General features: G+C 36.7%; 2 protein-coding genes across 10 annotated transcripts in view; one reads left to right on the top strand and one right to left on the bottom strand.

Annotated features, from left to right (window-relative positions):
* Positions 1-3,839: 3,839 nt before the first annotated feature.
* On the bottom strand, positions 3,840-12,999 carry LOC111261425 (SCY1-like protein 2). 4 transcript variants are annotated; one of them, XM_022834901.2, is made up of 5 exons: positions 12,902-12,999; positions 8,841-8,912; positions 7,971-8,051; positions 7,535-7,867; positions 3,840-6,463 (listed from the first exon to the last, which is right to left on the bottom strand). In XM_022834901.2, exons 4-5 carry the CDS (start codon positions 7,747-7,749, stop codon positions 4,186-4,188), a joined length of 2,493 nt encoding a protein of 830 aa, XP_022690636.1. In that variant the 5' UTR covers positions 7,750-7,867; positions 7,971-8,051; positions 8,841-8,912; positions 12,902-12,999; the 3' UTR covers positions 3,840-4,185. The 4 variants fall into 4 exon arrangements, with proteins under 4 accessions (XP_022690636.1, XP_022690638.1, XP_022690639.1 ...); XM_022834903.2 differs by having other exon boundaries at positions 7,535-7,766; XM_022834904.2 differs by having other exon boundaries at positions 7,535-7,761.
* Positions 13,000-14,426: 1,427 nt separating this feature from the next.
* The window catches only part of LOC111261415 (palmitoyltransferase ZDHHC15B), a 20,573-nt gene continuing 15,903 nt past the window's right edge, over positions 14,427-19,096 (top strand). For 2 of the 6 annotated variants that reach the window (XM_086968695.1, XM_086968693.1), the window contains exons 1-2: positions 14,428-14,770; positions 18,255-18,484. The gene's annotated coding sequence lies outside the window, so the exon portion shown is untranslated. Of the gene's footprint in view, positions 14,771-17,837; positions 17,932-18,254; positions 18,485-19,096 lie in introns of those variants that run through there. The other 4 variants (XM_086968694.1, XM_086968691.1, XM_086968692.1 and 1 more) reach the window with 4 other exon arrangements.

Here is a 19,096-nt window from a genome sequence, read left to right as displayed (position 1 = left end):
ATTTGATAGCTGCAAACCTTGAGTTTTTCCATTATATAGCATATACACCTGTTATACAAAATAAACATTAGGTATCATAAACAGCTATACTATACACAATGTCTGAAGGCGTTATAGGAGCGACAAACTATGGTAATGTGGATCAACAAAGGTTCATTTGTGGAAATGATTTGCCTATCACCCAGGGCTGTTCACAACATTGCAGCTTTTAAACCGTTAAAACGACAGGGCTTAATTCGTGGCTATATCGATAAAATTTAGCAAAATATAATTAAAGTCGGCGTTCAAAATTATAACTTACAAGAAGTTGCACTTTATTGAGAAAAGACTCAAATTGTCAGATAGATAATCCGGTTTCGTTAAGATCATACTTCTTGTGTACGATTTAAGTAAGAGCTTGTCGTCTCGTAAGAACAAAACTTTTAGGTGTTCGCAAAGGAACAATTTGCAGCTAATTGAAATATATCTTGAATTCATTACCCGCCTGGAGAACTAATTTATCGAAACAGGAAAACAATTTGTGCAAAAAAATCTAAATTAATCTAGCAAATATTGAACGGCTTTCTACGAGTACTTCAGAAACCTTAATTAGATGTTATCTATCCAGAAACACACAGACTTCCCTTCAGGGATACGAAGGTCAAAGGATCGTAAGCTGTTCGACATTCATATGTAGTTACTAGTACTAACCTAAAATATAGCAATCATAAACAGATGCTGTAACGTGAGCAGCTAGTTAACCCATGTAAAAATTTGTTTTCACGAAATCGGACAGTACTGTCCGGTATGAATATAGAAATTAAAACGCAATTGAATATTTTTAAGGTAAATGGAAAAAGAATATTATCGACTGATTATTCATATAAAAACCTTCTAGATATTCCCATTAGCCATGATTTTTAAGCTGCGGGAGGGTCTCATATAGTCTTTACATTAAATGTGGCCGTGGCAGATATTTTGAAAATTCTGCCAAAGGTAAATAAGAAGTTCAAGAACTATAGCTTTGTAAAGAGAACATCAATATTGCTCGTGCAACGGTACGCGAGCATCGCAGATATATGTATATATATATATATATAAATGTACATATATGACTTTAGAAAAAGTATTAATAGTTTTAAAGTTAAAATTAAAGTCAATACTTTTTATATTTATAAATGATATTACTAAGCTAAATACGCGCCATTTTGATCTAGAACTTTTCTAGTAGAACTTCTATGGTTTCCAGCATTATCATGGCAGAAAAACATTTTCTGTTTACTAATTCCGGTCGATTTTTTTTAGTAGAATGTTGTATTCTTGTTGATCGCTGACAGTAGAAGTCCGTTTCAATCATCTTGTTGGACGGCAGCAAGTCATAATGAACGGCTCCTTTTCAACCTCATCAAACATTGTCGTTACCTTTTTTGTGTCAGTTCGGGCTTTGCCAGATATTGTGAAGCAATCCACTTTTCATGACCCGAGATTACAAAGAAAGTTGCAGATGTAAATATGATGGGGTAAATTTTTTTGCGTCAATTTGTGTGCCACCTAAACATCGAACCTCTTTTTGTAGTCTTTTTTCAAATGATTTAACTGTTTGGCGGTAGATATCTTGGCGGTATTATAGTTCCTCGCGTGCCAGTCTTACTCAACTTTCATAGTGCTTCTATCGACTTTTTTTGTAACTGGTTAACAACTACGAGTAGTATTTTTCACATTTAAATTTCTAGTGTAAAAGGGAGAGAACCATGTTTCGGTTGTTTCTCCCAATAATGCGCTTCTACCATAAATAACAGCATTTCTTTTATGGACCGGGGTAGCATTTGTACTTCTATAGTAACAGAATTGTAAACTACTGCGAATTTTTGCAGAAATTTCACTCATCTTCAAGACGCTTTATTCTAGGCTTGAATAAAGACAATTTTAGTACATTTCTTATTGCGAAATCTCATTTTTCAAATCATACAAACGCCAGATGCGATTTACATTAAAAAGTTGTTTAGCTGGAAAAACAATCAATACTTTTTCAACAGTCTAATATATATATATATCAACAGATCCATACTTATCTTCCCCGATTAAGTGTGCCTACTAAAATGCTGTGATTTTTTATTAAACCGCTAAAGAAGATCCTCGTACTCGTTGAACGGAGCTTATAGATTTCTTTGGATGGTAAACGTACACAGATAGATGACTGTATAATCTGAGCTTTTACCTTAAATTGCGTTTTTGTTCCTAGCTCAGTTCTTCTAATCCCCTCGTCCGGTTTGTAGTTTTTGCCTTCTATAAGATCGCTGGGCAAAGATAAAAATTGTTTATAGCGTTTCATCTGCTACACTCAACTCCAAGAAATGGACATAAAGACATTAGTTTGGTACCGCAACCATACAGAATTACGTGCGTGTCCGTTTCTTTAATAACGCCATATTCAACTATAATAAAATTTTACGGGTTTGATGCTCCATAACTGAGATGGTTATGTTGTTCTGATTATCCACAACAACCATAGGGCTACATAGGGTATCGAGTTAAAACTTTCAATATCCAACTGCTGTTTATTAAAAAACGGCTTCACATTTCTTAGACTTCTTCGTGTTCATAAGCTGCACGTATGGTACGTATTATACGCACAGATTTTTGTCGAAATTGACTCATCGCAGCTAAATATCAGTACGTAGGACGCGATGTTAGTAGTATGCGCTGCGGGAAATGCCCGCTGTTCTTACCAGACTTAAAGAAAAGCTATTAAAACTGTATTATGATTTTTAACTAACGGAATGAGTGTATCTGTATGAACATATCCTGCGCAATATGTTACTTGTATTATTTTAAGTCTTACCAATTTACTATTCGCATATATCAAAGTACCTATACCTGATTACGACATAGCTTTAAATTGTCACGATTTCTTTCAATCCTAGGGCAGTAATTACAGTGGTGTAGACTCATCCTGTCCAAGGGAATAGCGCTACTTATGAGGAAAGAAAGGCATAATTTTCAAGAAAATTTTTGGTTCCAGTAGCCAGTAACGCCACCTGACATGATATAAAACGTGAGAAACAACACTTTGGTTCCAACATTTTGGTTACTTCTGTTTGGTTAAATCCCGTCTCTTACATTATAATTTAACAATTCTTGGATAAATAAGACTGAAAACCACTCGTTTAAACCCTGCCAACGGCATGTACGTCGTGCAATGAAATAAGGAACGTATTTCATTGCCAATACGTATACCGAAGTAAAACCTAGTAACAAAATTTTATTCAAATTTTGTAGATAATGCACATACAGTTAATATGAAAAAAAGCTTTATGTTTTAAGATAATAGCAAATACGTGTTTTATCTCCCGGTAAAAAAGAATGACTACACATGTATCTTTACTGTTTCAAAATTGATTCCCACATTTCATGCGCTACGACACACGAATTAATACTTTCGCTTCAAAACTAAATTATATTTTATATGCATGCATTAATACTAGGAATTTGTAGTTCGTACAAAAATCTGTTGTCGACATTCGCTCACATATGATATATATATCATATGTATAAACAAGCTCAAAAGCCACCATAGAATAGATGTGGTTTTGACAATAAATTGCTTTGGAATCAGTGCTGTAGGTAGTAAAAAGCCGATAAAAGTAAAAATGATGTCAGTCCGCAAGTTTTCGAGACAATTGGCTTATAGTGTGCAGTATAAATTTTCCAACCATCATAGCTATGGTTTATGGTATTTAGATATACTCACAAAATGATCTCTAGGATTTAGTTTAAATATTTGAATGATCCTTTCACGAGCATTAAATACTCGTGTACACTAACACAAAATACGCCCATATAATAAGAAAAAAATTAACTTCGATTGTAGAATATAACTTTTATTTTACATCAACATGTCGAGCTAAGCATAGCTGATCAAAACACAGTACAATTTCACAGGTGTTCGGCTTTAATGATCCATACATCAAATGGCGATACGTGAACATATCTATCGGTAACGTCTCAGTTGTTATGATGTTTCGGATATAACCTTTCCGAAACCAATAGATCACGTAAAATTTAACTTCTGAGCGAAATAAACGTACGGTATAAATTTATTAATCGAAGCCGCTTATGAAATATTCTTGATCTTACAACCGGAAAAAGAGTAGCTAAATTTTGAATGTTTCTCATATGTAAATTATTTCAACTAGTTGACGATGTTTAGTTTCTGTTTCGTTTTAATATGTCCTTTTTGGGTCCTCGGTTGTCGAACGACATAAGTGTGTCAAATTCAGATAAATCAACGTTCGCATTTTTGACTCCCTTGGATGCACCAGTAGTGGAGGTTGACCAGTCCCCCCAAGACTCTTCCCACCCTCCGCCAGACGGCGCATTCGTCACTGCGCTCTGAGCTACTGACCAGTCTGATGCGAGGTTCTGATTCAAGTTACTTAGCGAATTCTGTGTGCCCCAGCGATAAACGTTTGATGGACTAGTAGGACTCATAAGAGAGGATGTATCAATGTTATAGTTAGGCGTCTGGAATGGTTGCTGTTGGTCTTGAAGATTATGTTTCAAATTGTTCGTTTTGTTTTCTAAGTTCATCAAGTTAGAATTTAACAATGATGTCGTTAAGTCTTTTGGCGTCGTACTGAGTTTTTGTGCCCCCAATCGAGCAGGCCTACCATCGATTCGAGAAGCAAGCGGCGCTTGACCTTCAAAAAGCCTCATTGACTCTTCTTGACGTGCTAAACGCTGTTTCTCTTCCAGTGATAAATTTTTCAGCCCATTTTCTGGAGGTTTGGCTGTTGTTACACTTACTGTAAGCTCCGACATCAACTCGTCGGCACTTGGCGATTTCACAGTCTTAACTGGTGCTTTTTCGGCTACTAAAGTATCGGTCTGTTCTAGCTTGGTGCGATGCTCAACCTCAACCTGCGATATCATTTCTTTAACCAGTGCAATTACCTGGTTAAATTGTGTGAGATTAAGTGATCCCTCTATAGACAACGGAACTAAAAAGGGAATTACTTTACAAGCAAGTATTTCTTTTGTGATTCCTAGTTTCTGATGGGTGAGAGATATTTTGTAAACACCAAGAATAGCCATAAGGACAGCGGAGTCACGAGACTTAACCTCCGGTAGCCATGCGATGATATCGTCTAACACTACCCATTTGTCGAGATGTTCCAAAATCTTGCCCATGCACACAAGACAACCAACGCGAGTTGACGTCAGACTAGTCGAAATACACAGCTTCTTGATCCTTGGCAAGAGGTGATTCTTCATTGAGCCGTACTCCACAAGTTGGGCAAAATTTGGAATAGTGTTGAGACAAAGCTCTTGAATTTGCTGAGCATTACATTCAAGTGCACGGTAAACCATCGAAAGCAGATGGTCTCTTACTGCTTCAGGGGGGCACCTTGAGATTAGAAGATCCATTTTCTGGAGCAGAAGGTACATTATATGTACAGGCTGTGTGTAAAGAAACACTTTCTGAAGCTCAGGTAATACCGAACTTCCAAACTCTTCCGGTGAACTCATTTCCGCAATGATTAGTACAGTCGGCAAAACAAAGGGAACCATTTCAGCGTTTACATACTCGCCAGCAATACACGGAAGCACTCGATACAGGTTGATTCGCTTCGGTAATTTCTCAACAATGGGTGGCAGACCTTTGTATATGTGGCTCTTCGCTACCTTGTCAAGCTGATATAATGAATCGAGATCCCGAAGCGTTTTAACACCCACATCCTCAAGATATGGAAGCTTTCCAAACTGATGGGCGTCAGGCCGCAGCTGAGGGTTAAAACTTAATAATAACTTAACATACTCTCTGGCGCCTTGGGGTAGAGTTTGCAGTTTTGCCTTAGGAAAATTTTTCATCTGTTCTAGACAAGTTTTGAGTGTTTCAAAGCTACCTCGTGTTGAATATGGCGTAATCCCATTCATATGCACAGCATAGACCAGGACTCCCAAGGAGTACATGTCACTTGCCGGCCAACACATCTCTTGGAGTGCACATTCCGGTGCAATGTATTCATAATTAGGCAGAGTTGCTGTCGGTGATGTCGAGTCAAAACTATATCTCGCAGTTTCCTCCGTTAATGTTTTGCACTGTTCGAAGCCCGCTAGTTTCCAAGCGCCTTTTTTATTAATGACTATTGATTCTGGACAAACGTTTCCATGCACTAGCTTCGCTTGGTGAAGAAAAGCAAGGGCTTCTGACACCTGAGCAAGACCGTACTTTATCTCGACTTCATGTAATTTGTACTCCCGGACAGCCTCTGGAATTTCTACATTTGGAGAAGCGGGCCGTTCGGTTGCTACAATATTGGCTAATGAACAAAAACAGGCCTCTGTTGCAAAAGCCAGGGATTCTCGAGACTCTTCCAAAGGGTGCGACACTGTCAATATGGCGGGGTGCCGCAGTCGTGTAAGCCCTGCCACGCCTCGTTTCAGCATAGTCAGCGCAAATTCGCGCTCTGCCTTGGGGTACCTGCAAGTCGGTCACACTCGTTAAATAACGTTCAGCTTATTAAGCAAATCGACGAATTTCTATTTGTGCAATAATACATGGCTGATACTAAACTAATTTATTATCGAGGAAATTCACAGAAGTATAAAAACATAATTTGCCGGTAAATGCAAGATAATCAGCCGGTTATATATTTGTTTGAAGCATCATTGTTTTTGAGATTTCTTCACACATTAAGGTGTTCACCTACAAATGCTCTACAAAGTGGAGCTTAGCTCACACAGAATTCAGCAGTAAACTAAATACTTTTTAATGTTTTTTTTTATCACAAAACACTCTTGAAAGTCTCTTCTGTACATTAAAATAGAAATTGTGTTTGGTAAAATAAAATCATACGTAGATATACTACGTTAACAGGTCAAATATATATAAAAAAATAAGAAGCCTTTTCCGATGCAAAAGCAAAGCTCAGCAAAGGAAATATTGGACCATGACGTGCTGTAACATATTTGTTAAATGTCCCAGAACCTGCTAGCGTCATTCGAGTCGTAATTAATAATAGTGACCTATCCCAGTAAATGACATCTGACCGCTGAAACCCAAAAGTTTAGCACCGTGTTGTACTTGTGCTAGGGACCGCACCACACAAATATCAAACGCCTTAAAGACTGTTTTCAGTATATTTAGACATGAAAATTAATTTACTTAAATATTAGTTTTTTTTTTTTTTTTATCACAGGACGTTCGCATTAGATAAGACTTACCCACAAGAAAAAATTCCATACATTTGGAATTTTACTATCTACTACTACTTATTTTTAACCAACTGATTTTAAAATGGTATGAGAGATAATGTATAGTTCTCTGTGCCCACGTGTCCCCACCTTCTGCATCGAAGTAGTTTTTACAGAATAACATCACTTTAGTACGACTTTCGACGGTTTACGATAGAAGGACGTCCCAGAAGCAGATATGTGGGTTTATTGTATTGAATGTTTTTTGCCGAATCATATCACTCTTAATCTAGATATAGCATAATGACAGAACTAGGATCTTGGCGATGTTGATAATGCGGAGAAAAGGTTACATTACCTGTCAAGGGATTTTTTTTCAAGTAGAAAGACACAAGCCTCCTCTCGAGTCGATCTCTTTGTAGCCTGAAACATTTTCCAAAGTAGGCAGGGTCCATAGCTTCCTAGGTATGCACCCATCTCGTATTGCCCGCTTAGAGGGTTGCCGGTCAGCACAGATGAAAGGTTGGAGACCGTATCAACGACAGTCGACTTTATTCGACTCAGATAGTCCATTGTGACTGTTATCTGTCCTTTCAATTGTAGTGAAAGCAAACGGTTATGTTGAATGGTCAGTTGGGTGCTATATCAGATAGCGACATGGCATCCCTGGTTAGACGTCATAAGGTTTTTCCTAATGAACAGCAAAAATGTAATAATTATAAAAAATGGGCACGACGATAGCGATGATGACTAAAAAGTATTTTACAAAAATTCTGCTAGAGTTTCATGCTTACATTTCATAGACGCGCTCTTCATGGTTCGCCAGTCTAAATTATGTACGGGCCGAGTGCCTTGTTGTAGAAGTCGTCAGTCAACTAAAAAAGTAGGCGAGAGAAGCTACCCATATAAAGAAAATTTGCACTTTTGGACTAGGTCACATTTTTATGTTTATTAGACTAGCACCTGGAAAGGCTATAGCAAGAAAAAGGTTAGACAAAAATCCCCTTTGTCCTGTATCTAAAATCTGCACAACCGTGTTCTGATAAATTGGATGAGATCTATACGACATCATAAATCTCACCCATCTTATCTACATGACTTCCTTTACTAGCATCCGAAAGATTTTAGAATCGGAAAGCAGTAAAGCATTTCAGGTCAAATATGGGCGGTCAAAATGCTTGCCTATCTTACTTCTAGGCTAAAGAAGAGAAAGACGGCTTTGCTACCAGCGACAATACGCAAATTCACCATTTTGTATTAAAGTTGGTCAAGTCAGTTAAAATAAATATCTTATATCCGGGACATTTATGTAAAGTCGATTACTTATACACCCGATTTTGTTCAAACTCACGGAAATGTGTTAAATTGACCTTAGCTTAAATCACTATGCTTGTTTTCACAATTTCATTTGGGTCATTAACTCTTTAACTCAAAGTTCAACGATTCACAATTTTTGAGAAGTCAGACATCTTGAGAATAAAAAAAATATAGCTAGAATAAGAAACCGCGAGAATATTAAAAAAAAATTAGGATTAGCTAGTAATTTTTACCCTTTAACAACTATTCTCAATCTACTCGTTTTTAGTCTTCTAATTTATTGATTTATTAAATAATCAATAATAAAAAAATTTTAATATTTAAGTATCTTAACAGACGACGCTTACCTTGATGTCGATCTTTTTCCAACAACGCACAAACTACTTTAAAGCCTTATTACTGAAGATAAGCATTTTAGCCTGCAAATCAATAATTATGAAGAGACAATGAGCAGTTTCACATTGTGTTACAAAGTTATACGTATGGTACTACTAGGAAAAGATTTTTTAAACACTCTGGTTGTCGAGCTGGACATGCCACGCTCAAAAAGAGAAAGAAGCAAACCCGTGATGTTGCTCATGCCCAGACCCAAACAGTTATGGAAGTACACGAAACTGGGTCGGTTTTTTCAAAAAAGTTGACCCATCTAACCGTCAAAAACTTGGACTTGAGACGTAAAATAGGGTCGAGTTTCACTTATGTAGATTGTCCCCCACCGCAAGCGGTTTGTTCGTTTTATTGCCTTGGTGCAGTAGACACAACTTCGAAGATATTCCAAGTAAGCAGTATAACCAAACTCACAGCGTAAAGTACCAATATTAATAACTCAAATAATGGAAAAATCACCGTTTTAGCTGGAGCTTGAATCCGAGACCTTATGTGTATGGACCATAACACTGCGCACATCTCACCCACTCTGTTGTGCTAGCTCTTTTGCGCTTAAAACGCATGTCGCTGTTCAATTTTATAAAAGATTCTTCTCATATATTCTTCCTTAACGTTGTATTCGCCATAAAACCACGCACTTCCGGAGCTATTTAGTCAGTTACGTTGAGTCCATTGGCCTTACTGCAACCCTTCTTAGATGCATAGACGACTTCCAGCACACTCATATCTCGTAAATCTGGACACTGCATATCTTTTTATAAGCTCAGCTCACATATGCATCCCGCTTACGCAATCTTAGCGTGTATCGAGGTGTTTTATTATTTCGAATTAGTCCCTAACATGATGTATGCTGGAGTAATTGAAGTTATACTTGCTTTGACGCACCGATTTTATCATTTGCGGCCCTGGAGATATCTCCTTTTAGGCAAAGCAAGTCTGTATGCTTTTGGTGAGAAGTTTTCCGTCAATTGTAAGGCTTGCTTTCTTATTAAAGTGTACCTGATATGCCTGCTATTCTTCGGGTTCATGACCAGACAACAGGTTACTTATCCCGTCGCACCTTCTTCCATAAAATATTTTCTAGGTGATGAGTGGATTCCTGTAGCCATCACCTCAGAAATTAAGTGGTTACCACCCATCCTTTTTATTGTCGTCATAGGTTTTCTCATATGTGAAAACAGCTTTAGACCTCGCCTCATCACCGAAATTTCGCCAGAGCTTTTTACTTAGCTTCAATCCCACGTGTTCTTGAGCCACTGGGTTTTTGTCACTAAAACAAAAAAAAATCTGGTATGTCGGTAGTTTCCCCGAATAGGGCTAAAACCCTTGCTTGGAAAAACACTACAACCGACTCGTAGGCACCCGCATATGTTAGTCGTTGATCGGGCTCGTCTTAGCCGATATAAAAAAAACAAATCATATACTAGAAGCATGCTTTGCTAATAAATTATTACTTTCATGACTTTTAATTTTCAACGTATTGGAAATCGCTTGTGCAATTTTCGTAAACAGCAGCAAATAAGTTCAAGGCAGCCTCAAAGAAACCGTGTACTTACTTTTTTCCAAAAGTTGCCCCAGATAAAGGACACCCTTCATTTCTGTATATCAAGAGAGAGGCTATCGTCTTCTAGGACTGATCTAAGACATGGTGCGGAGTTTTACAAACACGTTGGTACAATTGTCAGTCAAAGTGAAAATAAGTTAGAAAATGTGATGATACATATAAAATTTGCGAACTCTTTCAGAACTTCATACTGAAAAAAACCTTCTGATTCTCATAATCGCTTTACACGAACTCTAAATATATGCAGATATATCGGCAAGTGCTACCGTCAATGTAAACATTATTGGAAATAATAATTCTAGTCGTATTACATTAAAGCAACATCATCTTTTAATATGTAATTAACTACAACAGCTTATAAGATGTCTTACAAACATAGGCTTTGTCTGCAAAATTACTTTCAGAAGCTTATGTCAATTGTTTTACCTAAGACCTACATATAGCATGGACTAAAACATTTTAATGAGTAAAATACCCAATTAAATCATCCGTTTGTGGTGCACGCGATCGTAAAAGTTTTGATATATAATATAATACAAATGAGATCAGATAAAGGTAGGTCAAGAAAAATAGCAACTTTCAGTGGGGATATAAAATAAGTTCAACTTGTAATGCGATGCAGAGAGTTGTAAAGAGTGCATACAATTCCTCGAAATAATTAGGCTAATACAATTATTTTTTTGCTATAACGTCACTATGACTCATAACAGCAGTGCTTAATTTTATAAATTAAGATCTGTAAAATGTCTTGCGCATCGATTTCAATTAATTGCTCAATTAAAGAAAATCAGTATTGAGAAATAAGCAAGTCGATAAAAAAAAACTAGGTCGACGCGGTAGTTTGGACTACTAAACCTTAAAACCATTAAAAAGACCGTTAGAAAACATGTTGCTAACTATATAATTAGGATCATAAAATACTGGCTATGTCTATCGTATCGTATGTAGATCGAATTGTATTAATTCCTGTTTCAGCTGGAAGTTGATCTTCTGACCGCTCCTGCACTAAATGCACGAGTGCAGTCGGAAAAACTATTTGTTCAAATTTGTCGTAATTTCATTTTGGTACCCTTTAGACTTAGAAATTTTAAATACCCACAAACTTAACGAGTTAATTCACTGCCAGGATTTTCAATTTATCATAGTTATGACAATGTTTGTTGCCGGAATCATCATGGCGCGATAACGAATGTCCGACCTATGGCAAACATAAATATTAATCTTTATATATAGGAACAATATAATAACATAGCTAACCGGTCTGGAGGACGCTTCTTGATTGCTTCCGTGAATTCTATTTTGACAAAATACTTATCGTCCTGATCTGCGGGACTGCAATTTCTTCTCAAAGACTCTCCAGTTTAGCCGCCTAATAAATATTTAAGGTCCTCCAAACGTATTGTATCATAAGATCATCAATCACAGAACTTTTCTCAATTTTGAAGTTGCGCTGAATAGGGCCTGCGATCCGACGGCTTCAAATGTGATGTGGCAAATAGAGGCTATGCAGGTGTTAGCTAATTTAATAGTAAAGATAGATACTATTATACTTCTTTATCGCGCAAACTAACAGGAAGCAGGAAACTAACAGGAGTGAATTTAACGACTGCATTTTTTTTTTAGTTCTTTTTTAAATGCATACTTTAATACCTCATATTTGCATACAAAGGTCGTTTATTTCGGTTACTGTTTGAACATCCTGTGTGATTGGCTTTGTGACATATGCTTCAGCAATATGCCAGTAAGGGATTTTTATTGACGATATATGCACACTCAATCTCACAAATTATAAACTACACCTTATTTAAAATGGTCATTTATGACAAAGAACAAATTCTTAATAACTCCTGCCAAGTCGATTCGTTATAATTAAAATAAGAGGCAAGAATACAAGAACACATAGAAAAATTGGTGACACAATTAAACAAGTTAGGATGCTTACTATATTCCTGTACTACGTATATTTTATAATGCTCTAAAAGACAAGGAAGATTACGGAAACGATTTATTATAAAGTAATTCTATTTCGGTCTTATCCTGGTGGTAAGATATTTTAGAACTATACCCACAATGACCCATTGCATAAAGCATTTTCCGTAATTATCAGTTAAGCGTAAAACCATCATTCGATGGTTTCTCCATACCATCAGTTTATAATCTGCCACAGATATGTCGTTCATGAGCAGAATGACATATGTGATACTTATCACCTTTAATGAATAACTTGAATCAGTTATCTAACACCCTCAGAACAGTTTAGTGGGCTATGAAAATCTTTAACGTAAAATATATCAATATGTTGAATGTTTATTACATGACTGTTAGAGTAGAGAAACAACTAGGAGTACCTCTCGCTTGGCTTTATACAACTTTCAGGAGAAGACGCCGTCAGGCTCTACCTACGTCAGAACTATTTAGCGATCAGCAATGTGTATATAACATTCGCTAGCTACTTACATAGATATTTAACAACTGCCTCAAAATACAGAAAATTCTTCAGTAAAGCAAACGGCACCCACATGCAGTCATATGGGAGTCGCCATCTTTATTATGGTACGCCGATTGGGGCGCCCTCTATGGTGGAAAGTACAGACATTCTACATAAAGAGCAGAACCTCGGCTTTTCAGCTACTCAGGAGCGAGAGATACTTACTATTAGTCTTTGAAGTTCACACACATGATAATCTATACGATTTGTGGAAACAAGACTAGTAACGGATATATTTCAGGTGATCACTGAATATTCAGTACAACGTCTCAGTTTTAACGTTTGAGCGCTCGCCGGCCATATTTAGAAGTTTTCCGATTTTGCCTATTTCATTGAACTGTTGAGATCTGACGAAACCCGTAAACTTATTTTTAGGCTAAGCGGTTGTTTCAAGTGTATATTAATGTACTGATCCAATTCGCTAAGTAGGACCTGCGTAATAAATCGTTCAGATGGGACATATCTAGATCAAACTGCTCGGTTATTTTATGAATTGTATTATCAGCCTAATAAACGTAAGATCTTATAAAGTGTTTTTCAAGTAACTAGTCTGGTGCTCCTTCTTTTCGACCAGACGAAATTTCGACCATTCGATTGCAAAACCTTGATAGAGGTTGTGAACCTCGTAATATCAAACTCTCACATGGTCAAAAAGTAGCACCTTTTTTATGGTAGGTTGCTCACACCTGTACATAAAACTTATTAACATAAAGTTAAAACGGCAAATTTTAAGATACGTCTTCCTTGCGGAGAATAAGTTGCAGAAGAAGTCAGGAAGAAATGTCAAACAAATCGGCAAAATCTAAGCTAAATAAAATTGTGAAAATCGTAGAACTTTACATAAAATCTAGGTGTACCAGTCCACTCTCAACTCTACTTTCCTCTGATTCATAAGCATACAAATCAGATACAAAACGATTTGTGGGCCGTGTTTATTCCCCGCAAGTAAGCTCTGTTATTCTTCAGTTGAACAGTCGTTTATGTTATTTATTTTACTTATTAATTAGAATTATCTCAGGAATATGAGCTTTAGGACTCAGCCGTGTAAGCTTTTTATACATCAAATGACAATTCAAAACAAATCTCTTTTATTACGTCAGATTGTTACTACGGCGAACAAAAGGCCGGAATGTTCGTGATTGCTAATCTTAATGCAAACTAAAACTATAAAACAATCATGTAGAAGCGCTCACAACTACACACACATCTTTCCCATCACTGCTTTACGTGTTTGCTATTTAGTATTCCTAGCCTCTATGACTACACTTCATTTACCTAATGGAAGTATTACCTGCTCTGTGCCTAGGCGATTGAAGCTAGTAGTTACCAGCTGGTTTCTTTAGTAAAATTCTAGTACTGCAATTAGATGAAACGACAGTGCGGTTGCTCCTTCAGTTTCATTTCAATATCACCGCGCTTTGCATGTCCTTTCTCAAGTGGGTATCGGCCAACACTGCGTCGTAATCTACAACGACGAGCAGGCTGTTCAGAACAATTTGACAACTAAGCAGACGCATGGTGGTCCAATTGTGTTTCTATAGCAGCTTGTGTAACTTTGTAGTGGTAATCGAGGTACAGTGGTTGATGTGATTGGGAACTTGTCACGGTTGTAGTAGAGGCCGCAGCTGGGACAGTGCGCGGACATCTCCACCCATGTTATTCTGTATTATGTAGGCGGTACATTCGTGTGTGTCGCCTAATATGATAGCGATTAATACCTCACAAGTTTTCCGACATGTATAAAATGTTAAGAGGGCCGCGCGCATAGCCGTAGGCCCGCCGCGCTAAGATTTCGTCCATGTTGCTCCATACGATCCATTGATTTTTCCGGTTATTCGGTAAGCATGGACATCTGGATGCATCTAGGTGGTACCGTATGTAATCAAGCTGTGTGTAGTATAAAATGGAACATATTTGAAATAATTTTTTTGGTTCTGTTTTGTTGAAGAAATAGGTTTGGTAGGCTTATTTAATTGACTGTTCGGAGTTGTGATTAATTTTTTGTAGGTATAAGCCACATGCGTCGGTTAGCTGGCTTACACGGCACTGTATAAACAAAATAGATAATAACCAGGTTGTTATTCTAAATATATCTGATTTGCCAAATAGCTTTTGTATATGTAGTATAGTAATACAAAAGCATGTATTCGTATGGCGGAGCCAAGAAGTTAGGTTCAGCGTATGGCGTTACTACAGATAATGCATGCCAATCTAGAAGTTTGTTTTCTAGCAAAATATATTTCCCTCTTTTTTCGAAGGTGGATAACAGTTCTTTGCCTAGTTTAACAATTTTGTTTGACGACATCTATTTGAATAGTGACCAAACCAGGTTAATTTAGTATTCATTCGTGGGAACGTCATAATATATCGTTTGCAAATTGTTTCGGGCAGCCATTATAAAGTACACAAAAAAAGAGATATTCAATATTTAAGAAGTGATGAGAAGCGCCCAATGTTGTTAAAAAATAGTGTTGCTTATGTTTACGGTGAGAACTAAAAGGCCCCAGGTGACCAATGATGAAAACTTTAAGGGTCGGTTCTCGTACTCAGATTCATAATGTAGGTCGGGTAGATGGCAAGAAATGAATGTTCCGTGTAACTTGAATTAATTGGAAAACAGATCTGTAATCTTTGTTAAAACAATGCTTCTTTCGTAAGTCTATTAATGTTAGTTAATCTATTAGCACTCGAATAAAACTTGAATTTTCTTGATGTGCTTTATTGCCGAAAATGTTTTATATATTTTATAAATTATAAATTAAACCTAATCCAATTAAAATATTTAGCAGCGCAAATCCAATCGTTCTTTCAACGTTTTATGTTGATGATTTTACCAAAGATTTTCTTCTGATGAGTAGAACAGCTTAGACTGTGTGGATAGACGGTTCAGCAAGATGTATATTCGGTTTTGTGTTGTTTATAGGAAACAAGTACATTTTTATATATCGTTTCGGAAACGCTAGCTAGAAACGTAAATTTCTAACTGAAATTTTAACTACTGAAAAAACATAACACAAACATTTCCTCATTTTTAAATCTCTTTATTGGGCACATAATATAAATTCGTTTGCGCCGAAAGGTTGGAATATATAAAATAAAACATTCCTCAACTTTAGTAGGTTCGCTGTCCCATTTCTGTATCAGATTTGATGGAAATACAGTGCTCCATTTTCCGTTAAAGAGTAAATTGAAAGAGAAATCTGCGGCATGAGGGTAGCAACAATTAATGATACAAACGGTAACGCTTTTTTAAGTTAGGAAAATTGGCGAAATTTCAGTATGCGATTCAAAGGTCGAGGACAAAATATACAGAAATAATTACATTAATACCGCTATACTTCCCGTAACATTAGTATAATATTAGAATATCCTTGATACAGAAACTTATAATCAATTAACAATTTTGAAAATTCTTGAAATTCTGAGGAATGATTTTTGTTAGAATATCCTTTTTGTAAGTGATGTCGATTTAACGATCGTTTGTTGGATACCGCGAATACGACGTGCTCGCTCCACGATTTTAAATTGTTAAGGTTTATGCATTTTTCGATTTTGGGAAGGCACAAAAATCTATTATGCAGTAGAGAATATTAAATTCAACTTAGTCGATAGCATGCAATATGGACATGGATGTTTGATAATCTTTTAGAAAACTTTAGACTGTCTTAAAAATAACTCTAGGTTAAATTATAGAGAAATAACAAAAAACCTAAGAAGCGTGAATCATGTTTCAAGGAACAACAGTTGACAAGCTCTTTATACGATTAAAAAAATTTAATTCAAGGGTCTCCCTAAGTTTGATACATCGGTTCTGGATATTTCAGAACGATCAAAAATAGTATCTATTGTTTGATATATGACCACACAGCTTTGTACATAAAAATTTCATTCTCGAAAAAAAAACTTACGGTTGTGTACACCAATTCACTCAAAATCATACTTTAATCAGGATACATATTATGGAATCGTTATTTTTAATCTTAAAAAAGGCGGCATCCTCTTCAGCAGGGAAAACCTCGGCACGATACACCGAGCAATAATACCGAAGCTTTAATATGACAAAAGCTCGCAACAAAAGAGATATGCCCAGTGGAATTCCGGCATACATGCGCAGATCCGTAGACTATTTAGTCAAGTATGTTGCTGTTTCTCACTTTCCGTCACATTTTTGAGCGCGACTAATTTTTTTATAACATTATTAACTGTTCCATAATCTCCCTTCTTCATTCGAGACAGAAAACGGGTACCCACAATTCTAACGTCTGTTCTATGCAAAATCATAAGAGATTCGTACACGCAGCAGTTTATCGCAGTGTAAATTTATGTGGTCTTCTTTTTGCAAAGTTGCAAGTCTCAAATTTGCAGTTTCTAGAATTTCGAGAAAGAGACGTTCAAGTAGCTACTAGAACTATCTTCCAGATGAAGTGTCAGGTCCCATATAGCCGAATGGTTAACTGTTATTTCGGGGAAAACGATCCTAAAAGTAATTTGATTATTAAAGAATTGAAGTCGCGAATACCGTTTATGATCTTACGACTATTAATATTAACAAATGTGCGACGAATATTGTTGTCTCTTACGGTCATTTATTGAATCTAAACTTGTTTTTAAGTTATACATGTTTCAGTCTCTCATGCAATACACGAACGGCAAGACGCCAAAAGCCTTTGCAGTAAAAGCAAAAATATCACCGTTGGGCCGCTTCTATCGCAATACTATTTTATTTAGAGATATTACAGGTATTTTAAATTAGTTGTATACTAAAGTATGTTACAAATTAAACAAATTTTGCATCTATTTTTCCTAGTCGTATATCCGCACAAACTTCCTTGGTTGTCCGATGTCGATGACTGGATAGTACGCGGCTGCTAAAAAAGTAGAAATAGATTGCTAAACAGCAGAAGGCGTACAGAAAAGATCGTCTGAGTTCTGCAAAAGTTGCTTCAAGTGCGTTTATGGTGATTCTGCTGTTATACACCGTCAGACCGAATTGTACATGGTAGGAACAGCTTGGATTGTTAAAAACACTTTAGGTACCAATCTAAGACCATCAAAGTCGGGCAAAATCTGTGTAGATATAGTGAAACCAAGAGACTTCTTGATATTGGTTGCTCTTAAACCCTTTTAGCTCTGAATAGCAGGCAGTTCTTGATCCCTTAGTGACTGTTGAAAGGCGTTCCACTAGAGCGCAAAACAAAACTTTCACCTAATGTCCACGTTATGAGTGGTTTGTCTGGTGGACAAATCATCATATTGCCGTAGTTCTTTAGAGAGGTATATTCGTTAACCGAGAAGGTTATATGGTTGTTTTAAAAACTGCAGGGGGTCCGTGGATACATGTCTTAAATGGTACACCGTATGTCATTTAGCAAGATAGCGCACCCACTTGTATTTCAACAAATTAGTGGGGTTGGTTGGCTGCGAACGTGCACATTTTATCATGTACGGGGCTCGATCGAGCAAGCGTCCATCATGTCCTGATGCTAACGGCGACCCTCTCAATGTCAATATTAGGAGCGTGCAGAAAAACGGATAGCAAAATTTTGAAACAGGCAAGTAACTGGTTTAGACCCAGAATTGTGGTTGTAATCGAAGCGAAGGACAGTAGTATTAAATGAACACGTAATTAGGTATATCTCTGCTAACACTTCCAAATGACCGTTTAAATATTTATTTTTGTTTAAGTGTAGCTTATTAATGTGAGACATCAATGTTATCGATGGGATATTTTCGTGTCATTTTAAATTCAACATGTATGGTTAATGAACATGGCATCTGTGCTTAATGCAGGCAAATGTTTGCATGTAGTATTGACTGGAAAGGAAAAATTAAATAAATTCGCCATAGCTTATTATGTTTATTTTTGTAGATTCATCCCCAATATATTTATTGATGATCTCTGCATAATGTTAGCTGCGGATCTCGCTTCAAGCGTATTATGAACGAAGTAGCTCTGAACAGGTGTTATCGTATTTAAAAAAGGTGCAGTGTATTTTCACTAGGTAACCGGGAACGCATGTCTTACAGCGTGGAAAAGCAATGGCCATAATATGTTACACCTTTTATTGGAGTTTGTCAGAGTGGGTGGGCGCTAAACCAGGCTACAACAAACTATCCATCTTAGTACAAAACAGAAGGATGCTTATACATTCAGGCTCCTTAAT

This window comes from Varroa jacobsoni, unplaced genomic scaffold, assembly GCF_002532875.2.
Source record: "Varroa jacobsoni isolate VJ856 unplaced genomic scaffold, vjacob_1.0 scaffold_555, whole genome shotgun sequence".
In the NCBI taxonomy this organism is placed as follows: Eukaryota; Metazoa; Arthropoda; class Arachnida; order Mesostigmata; family Varroidae; genus Varroa; species Varroa jacobsoni.
This window is presented reverse-complemented; position numbering and strand designations above follow the sequence as displayed.

Excerpts from the sequence above, each read along its gene's own strand:
- LOC111261425 (XM_022834901.2), bottom strand. The coding sequence starts at position 7,749 with ATGGACTATCTGAGTCGAATAAAGTCGACTGTCGTTGATACGGTCTCC. Across the intron at positions 6,464-7,534 it reads GAAAAAAAATCCCTTGACAG|GTACCCCAAGGCAGAGCGCG; the intron begins GTAATGTAACCT and ends ACCGACTTGCAG.